This window comes from Pezoporus occidentalis, unplaced genomic scaffold (genome assembly GCF_034315485.1).
Source record: "Pezoporus occidentalis ecotype Australia unplaced genomic scaffold, CSIRO_AGI_Poc_V1 ctg437, whole genome shotgun sequence".
Classification (NCBI taxonomy): domain Eukaryota; kingdom Metazoa; phylum Chordata; class Aves; order Psittaciformes; family Psittacidae; genus Pezoporus; species Pezoporus occidentalis.
In genome coordinates, this window is record NW_026915766.1 from 98,968 (window position 1) to 107,293 (window position 8,326).

An 8,326-nucleotide genomic window follows, 5' to 3' on the forward strand; every position below is an offset into this window, starting at 1 on the left:
GCATGACTGGGCACAGCAATACCAAGCACTAGAGGAAGAACAGCCCCAGCGGCAGAGGCTCCGGGGGTCACAGCTGTCAGCTGCAGTTGGGGTCACCCCACCTCTGCCCTCTATTTGTGCCCAGATACTCAGCTGAAAAGGAGAAAAGCCCCTGACACTGGGATGGAGGAAGGCAGAAGGGTGTCCCCTCACCCAGCCCAGGGGCCCTTCTGCCCTGGTTCTTGTCCTCAGCAGAGCTGGGGATTCCCTTTCTTCCAGGAGAGGCAGCAGGGACAGAGACAGGTGTAAGGGCAGAAGCATCTGCAGGAGTCAGAGGTGAGTACAACAGCACCAGCGGCTGTCCCCACTCTGCTTCTCCCATTGATCTCCCCCCCCCCCCCCCCCCCCCCCCCAGCCTTCCACATCCCACCCCAGCCCTGCACCTCATCGTGGTCACTCATTGGCCCAGGGACGTGCTTTGGCCTTACCCCAGCTACAGCATTGCACCTTTTTATTCTAGTCAAGGCTTCAGAAAAAAAACAACCCAACTCCACTGCAGCACAACAGACATCCCTCACCCCCATCCCCAATGGTCCTGTCCCCCATGGACCTTCCTCCCTGAAGTTAACTCCAGTTAACTGGATTCCTGTAACACAAACAAATAGGCATTTGAGCTAATAGCACACAGTCAACACTTCAGTTTCCCTCAGGGTAGGACACCTCGTGCTCTTCACTGAGAAGGCTGACAAAGGTTGCAGCCCACAGCAGGAAACTCCATCCAGCAGCTGCTCCCAGGAAAGAGATGGAAATCCAAGTGAGTGAAGCCTTTGCCAGTACAGCAGAAGATAGCTCCAGCCTTAAAAGCTGCCCCAGCTTGGGCAGGGAAGTGCTGCAGGGGAATCCTCACACCATCAGTCCTGTACACTAGTCAGCTAAGACATTACATTACAGTGCTTGCATTATCGGTGTGCAAAGAGTCTTTAACAGTTCCACAAGATTCCTGTTTATTTTCTTACTTCCACCATGCAGTCAACAGCACTGGCAAGGGAACAGCTGGAAAAGGACATGGTGTGTCTCTCCCCTTCCCACAACCAGAGGCACAGACCACTGCTCCCATCACATCATGTACCAGGCTGCAGCTCCTGCCAGCACCGCGACGCAGGCGGCCAGCATCAGCTGCACCAGGGGCTGCTTTGCCAGGGCCACGGCGCCATGGTAGGGACAGATGGGTCCTGCGTTACCTGCTGGAACACAGAACATGCCGTTAGTGCTGCAGGTCTCACGCCACACGCATGTGGCAGCTGTGTCGTCATCCACAACCTACCAAGCTTGTCTGCATAGTAAGGGCATTTGCGCAGGTCTCCTTTTCCATCGTGGACTGGAAGGCCTCCATCTTGGGCTTCTGCCAGTGACTTGCCAATCTTGTCCAGTTCATCAAACACCTGCAAGTGGTCACAGCATGTACATGAAGTGGGCAGAGGCAGGTGGCTTTCACCCAGTCCCTGGAACAGCCTGGAGAAGAGGCAAGAGCCTCTCCTGCCTCCTTCCCCAAGAGGCAGCACATGCTTCTCACTTTGGAGTGTCTTGGCGGGCACTGTCTGTGGTGACACCTGGCACGTGCTATAGCTCTGAGAGGGCACAGCCCCTTCAAGAGCATCAGGCAGACCCAGGAGTGAGACAGATACAGAGTGGCCCCACTGCTCACTGCCCAGCCTGCTGCGGGTGGGAGTACAGGCAATGCACTCCCTGCTGCAGACCCTCCCTGAGAGGACTGCTTCTGGTCATGCAGGGTTCAGGCAGCCCCTCCAGCTCTGCTGCAAAGGGCTTCCCTAAGGATCCTGACAAAGGAGCCACATTTCTGGCCAGCTTAGACCACAGTGACCTGCTATAGGCACAGATGAAAGCTTCCATCCAGTAGCTAAGACTATATTCATCCTCCTGGAGCAAATGGCAGCTCAGTCAGGGTTTATGAAAGGCAAATACTATGAGGAGGACAAGAGGCTACAGACATTTCTGTCCACTGGGCAGCGTGTCAAGACTTGAGACAGGAGATTAATTGTAACCAGCGTACGTAACAAGCTCAAACTGGTTGGGGATGTCTCAGAGCGAGAGCTCTGCTCTCCCCTGGTTTCAGAGCTAACAGCCCACGGAAAATCTTGCAGTGAAGTCATCTCAATTTTGCCCTAATGAAAGGCTCAGCAGTGATGTTGGAGCATGGGAGGAATTCCTGCCCACCATCAGCCATGTCTCCAGAAGCTAGCAGAAGAGCTATTTAAACTAGAACCCCAGCCCCCAGGAAAGGAGGGGCTCTGGTGGCCTCAGACCCAAACCACTGCCTGGGTGAGCAGGCTGACTCAATCTGGACCCAAGAGCTGGTCCAGACTCAAAAACAGCAGCACAGAGGGGCTCAAGGGATTTCACACCTGCATGTTAAATCTGAAGGCTCTGTTGGCTTCCTCCACAATCCTTTCTTTGGTGTTCTTGTCGAAGTCCAAAGCATTCATCCTTGCCCTGTAGAGCTGCTTGAACTGCTGCACATTGGAGATGTTACCAAACACATAGAACTGGATCCCTTCCTCAGTACTGGGCAACTTGAGGGCTCTCTGGGCTACCTTCTTCAGCACTTGGCCACCCGAGAGGTCCCCCATATAACGTGTGTAAGCATGAGCCACTAGCAACTCTGGCTCATTCTGTCCCACATGATGGATTCTGTCCACATATAGCTGAGCTGCCTCTGAACACTGGATCTTCTCTTTCCAGTCTTCTCCATAGAAATATTGCAGGTCTTTGATCAACGCTTCTTTCCGGTGAAGCTCTAGGGGGAAGTACAGAGGAGCAAAGACCGGGTTGTCCTCATTGCGATCCATTTCCTCTTCCAGAGCAGAGTACGTGAAGTAAAGTGCCACAGTGGCCAGCTACAGACAAAGCACAGTGTGAGAAGCCATTCACTACATCAGCATATTACACCTTCTGGCTGCTGCCGTCTGCACAGTCCTGGGGTAAACAAGGAGGAAACTCCCAGGCTTGACACAAAACCAGCCTGGAGATGTGCAAGGCACAGATCGTTTGAAGGATGAGAGGTTCTTCTCTAGCTACATTCATAGAATCATAGAATCATAGAATCACAGAATAGTTAGGGCTGGAAAGGACCTTAAGATCATCCAGTTCCAACCCCCCTGCCATGCGCAGGGACACCTCACACTAAACCATGCCACCCAAGCCTCTGTCCAACCTGGACTTGAACACTGCCAGAAATGGAGCATTCACAACTTCTCTGGGCAGCCCATTCCAGTGCCTCACCACCCTTACAGTAAAGAATTTCTTCCTTATATCCAATCTAAACTTCCCCTGTTTAAGTTTGAACCCATTACCCCTTGTCCTGTCACTACAGTCCTTAATAAAGAGTCTCTCCCCAGCATCCCTATAGCCCCCCTTCAGATACTGGAAGGCTGCTATGAGGTCTCCATGCAGCCTTCTCTTCTCCAGGCTGAACAGCCCCAGCTTTCTCAGACTATCTTCATACGGGAGGTGCTCCAGACCCCTGATCATAACGATGCCTTCAGAGCACAAAGAATTAGCCTCATGTTGCCAGCTCTGTGCTCTGGGGGGGTGCCTCCTGTTACCTTGAGAGCAAGGCACAGGGACAAAAGGTACAACTAGCACCAACAGCTTTGTATTACAGGAGACTACTGTAAATGCCAAAATCTTCAGGATCAGACCCAAAACACCATCTCTTCTGTACAGAAGATAGAGCAATCCAACTGGAAGTCTATGGAAAACAGCTTAGTCTTCAGAGGATGGAATGAAGCGCTGCAGCCACACCTGCCCTTGTGGCCAGCAGATGCATGGCCAGCAGATGCATGGCCAGAAGCCTAGCACTTCCACCTAATCAAACTTGTGCTGGACCAGATTGCTCCTCATCCCCCTACCCCAGCCATAGGATACACCAGGCAGAAGTCCTGGACAAGAGCCCTCCTACGGTTTTGACTATGCCACCTAGAAACTGGATTCCTCGCCACCCCTTGCACACAGGGCTGCAGGGCCCTGCCTGAGTCTGCATCAGTCACTGGACACATCAAAGAGCTACTCTGCCACGGGAGCAGAGCAACACTCACCTTGAAGAGCTCCTCCTTGATCCGTCCTTTCAGAAAGTCTTTGACAAACTGGGTGTTCTCCGCACGGTCATGGGATTCCTTAGTCCCCTCCTTCAGCAGCTCTGAAAGGTCAGTGGGACTGCAGGCAAACAGGGAGAGCACCTTTTACCCCACTTACACCCACAGGAATGAGTTTGTTCCTCCTGTGTTTGGAGGGATGCCCCACTCACTGCCACCTCCAGCCCAATTTGGAGAAGGTACAATTTGGGATTTCTGGAACAAGGCAGAACCAGGAGGGTGGCAACAACCAGAGGTTCCTTCTACAGATGCAGGCACCCATGTGCCAACCAGACTTGCCATTCCAGAAGCGCTGGGCCCACCAGGGGCTCACCACAAACATGCTTCAGCAATTGACAAGCATCCTCTGACCCCTGCACCTTACTTTTGCTTCTCATCCATGAATGAGAAGCATCAATACTTCAAAAGGAGGCCTTGAGCATACTAGGAGCAACCACCAGGGAAGGCTAAAAGGCACAGAAGCCTTACTGATTACCCTTCATGGTCACTCTGTAGAAGGAGAAAGGCTCATGTAAGAGAAGATGAGAGCTGAACAGAAAAACAGGGAAAGAACACCCTGAAAAACTGTACTTATCTGGAATTTTACTGGTTTTGCAGGTTTCCACAAGTCAGCTACTAAAAAGAATAAGTAAAATCTATGATTTTAGGCTATAGCCACTACACCTACCTGGAGTTTGGTACAGAGTTAACAAATGCGCTCAAAATAACACCAAATTGCACTTTACAGGTTTTCTGACTAGTCTGCTACAGATAGCTGCAAGAGACACTCCAGACCCACCAGTGGCCATGCAGCCAGGCAGCATGAAACTGTCTCAAGTCAAAGAGAAGTCAACCAGCACAGAATATCTAGGTATTCTAGGAAGCACCCTGCTCACTCTTCCCAAGTCTGAAGCCTCGACTTTCAGAGCATGTGTGTGAATTTACTGTTTAAACTAACCTCCAAGACAACAGTCTTGCCTAAACCGGTGGGCATTCTGCAAAGGCAAGACAGGCAGCTCCCTAGAGCATAGTTCACCTCTAGGGTTATCTTTCAAACCAAGAAGCTGCCATCACATGAGTCTGCCCAGCAAACCATGGAAAACTGGCTCGCCTTGGCCAGCAGGACACAAACACAAATGCCAAATGGTGAAAGCATTTCTGAAGGGCAAGTGATAGTAGAGACTCAACTGCTTGCTGCCAGCTTTAGCCAGATTACTCCTTCCCATCCCTGCTGGTATACTTTGATCAAACAGATTTACTGCACATATATATTTGATTAATCAGCTGTTGGAGTCCCCCACCTCTTTTCAGATGAGGAGAAAGATCACCCCCTTTAACCTGGAAGGTCTCCTGAATACCCAATACGGTCTGTGCCACATTGTGAGACAGGACTCACCTGACATCATCATCTTCTGTTTCCTCATAGCGCAACATTTCCTCTTCTCCTGTCTCTGTGCTCTCCATTGCAGGCAGTATTGCTGGTTAGCAGTAGAATTAGACAATCTGAAAGGCAAAACCAGAGAGGGGTTTTAGACGGAAGCTGCCTTCACGAAGGGATCGGTCTGAAATGCGGAGCCATACAGAAAGCAGCCTCTGAGCTGCTCCACCAGGTAGGGTGGTGAGGAGCAGCCACTGGCCATTTCCACGGCACAGCAGGCACTTTCAAGGAAGCAATCTTGCTTGCTCAGTTAAATTACCCCAGTGAACTGTAACACTAACACCACCCAGCTCACCAAATGTTAGCCTCAGAGGAGACCTACAACACAGCATGCTGCATTTGGTTTCCCACTTCAGGATGGCTCCAGGCTGAAAAAGATCAGAGACCTCCACATTAGATATCTGCACCAAAATTGTGATCAAGCTGCTTTCTACTGGTGCTACTAAATATTTTATCCAATGCCAGACTCTGAGCAGAGCTACTTCATTTTCACAGTGATACAGAGCTTTCCCTAGAGGAAAGCAGTGGTGAATTAGAGCAGGAGTCAGGCATCTCACAGGGAGACAAACACCTTCCCTGCAATGGAGTATATGCAGACAACTTCCAAAGCAGGGACAGGTTTCACTGCTCTGCCTTTTCTGGCCTGTACTGCATGTGAAGAGTCAAAACGGCTGCTGCAGATGGCTCCTGCTACCACGCACACTCTCCTCTCCTGCCTAGCAGGGTTAACTTGAAACCCCAGAAGTAACTGAGTTCTCCCTCCTCTTCTGTGAAAGGAAAAAACCAAAAAAAACCTCCATGGATGTAGCAGGACACCCAAAGACCTACCCAGAAGCAGGAGTGAGACACCGGGCTTACAGCTGAGGTTCCTCTTAAGCAGAAATCCACCCACCTCATTTACAAAATGGACCTGTAATCAGCTTTGTGCAGAGCAGCACCATCACCTTAGAGGCAGCCTTGCTGGATCAACAGGGAACTAAGCTGTTTCCTGGCTCTTGGAAAGCACTCACTGTAAGAGAGGCAACCCTGACGCTCTCCCATTCGAGGTCAGCCCCCTCAAGGCCAGAAGAGCAGGCAGGCAGCTGCAAGTTCACCAAGCTCAGCACAGGGCCAGCACCAGCACATCAGCTGCTGGATCCCAGCTCACATGGAGCACCCCAGCTATAAATGAACTGCCCCCTGGCTCCTCTCTGAGTTTCTGAAGCCCTGGTCTACAGCCACTTCCATTGCCCTCCACTCCAGCACAGGACTCAGCCAGGAGCGCTGGGAGATGGGTCCGAGCACCCAGTCTGGACGACACATCACCAGGGTGAGGGTTTCCCCTGTGATCACACAGTCCTTGGGCTCACTGGGACAGAGCCTTCCCCAAGGGGAGGACTGACCACAAAACACTACCTTCTGATGCCAGCCAGCCCATTGCAGGAACAGAAGTCACAGGGGAAGCAGCCCAACATCCCCAGGGCCCTGCACCACAGGATAGGACACAGCACAGCCTCCCTAACCAGAGGGCAGAGGAAGACAGGTTCAAGGGTGCTATTTTCATTTTGATAACTCGCTGGACAGCAAGCACCACACCAGGTCAGCAAACGTGTCACAGCTCCACCATGGGGAAAGGAAACTGAAGCAAAGTGGCAGAACCTGCCCAGGCTGAGCCAGGTGCCGGTCGCGGGCCCAGGGGAACAGCATGCCTGCCTCACAGCACAGCCAGCCTCCTGCCAGCACAGCTGCACAAGTCCTGATGTCATCCTGGCTTCCTGCACAGCTGGCTTCAAGTCAGGCACTCCTCAAGAAATGCAGATTCCAAAATTAAACTAGAGAAACTGGGTCCAATTTATCTTACACTTCCAGACAGGCAGAGTCCTGCAGGTAGGGTGTGCTGCCTCTGCATGCTGACAGGCCTGCAGCCACTGGCACAGAGGAGCAGGTGAGAGCAGAGCTACAAAGAGCACTTCAGCACCATCCTGCAGACAGCAAGAAGCCTGGAGATGGCTTGACATTACATCCAACCCAAAGGAAGCCACCAGATCAAGCCTCAGACATGACTAGTTGACAGCCGCAGCAATGGCTCAAGGCTCCCAATGGCCAGACATAAACAGTGTGACTCCAGAGATCATCATTCTACAAGACGCATCTGCTAAGTCACTTGACAGAGCCTCTGCACCCATGTCTTGCAACACACTCATGTTTAGCAGCACTCACCACACTGGGACTTTGCTCTCCATGCCATGGGGCATCTGCTGGGTCTCAGAAGCCTTTACCCAAACCTGTAACTACTATTGTAGAAGCACAACTCAGAGCAGTGAATTAGTGTTCCAGCAGCAGTGTCTGCTGCTGGAAGAATGGGTTAGCACACAAACAGTCATTTAGACTTTGGCGCAGTCAGACTCGTATCTCCCACAACTGTTTTTGCAGATGCTCCATCTGACATGATCACCTCTACAGCGATAGGCAGGACAATGACAGCACCAGTCCCTTCAGCTCAACTGAGGACACTACATACACAGGACCACATGGAAGCTGAGATTTTTCCCAGTACGATCCAGCATAGACATGATGAGCCGTGAATTCAGGAGACAAGTCAGCACAAATCAAACCCCTGTCCTTTTCAGTACTACAGTATCACATGAGAACTCAGAGGAAGGGAAGTAAGAATCACTGCATCTCTTACCATTACACATTCCTTTTATTCAGATACTGGTAGCTAAAAGCCCACAACACGGTCACTCCTCAGGGCCCTCATTTCTCGTGGTCTTGCTCC

The 8,326-nt window shown here is 51.5% G+C and overlaps 1 protein-coding gene across 2 annotated transcripts; it reads right to left on the reverse strand.

The window, feature by feature from the left end:
• Positions 1–958: 958 nt before the first annotated feature.
• HMOX2 (heme oxygenase 2) lies at positions 959–6,030 on the reverse strand. 2 transcript variants are annotated; one of them, XM_062634717.1, is made up of 5 exons: positions 5,527–6,030; positions 4,095–4,212; positions 2,403–2,894; positions 1,304–1,421; positions 959–1,220 (listed from the first exon to the last, which is right to left on the reverse strand). In XM_062634717.1, exons 1-5 carry the CDS (start codon positions 5,592–5,594, stop codon positions 1,096–1,098), a joined length of 921 nt encoding a protein of 306 aa, XP_062490701.1. In that variant the 5' UTR covers positions 5,595–6,030; the 3' UTR covers positions 959–1,095. The 2 variants fall into 2 exon arrangements, with proteins under 2 accessions (XP_062490701.1, XP_062490700.1); XM_062634716.1 differs by having other exon boundaries at positions 959–1,223.
• Between the last annotated feature and the right edge of the window lie 2,296 nt (positions 6,031–8,326).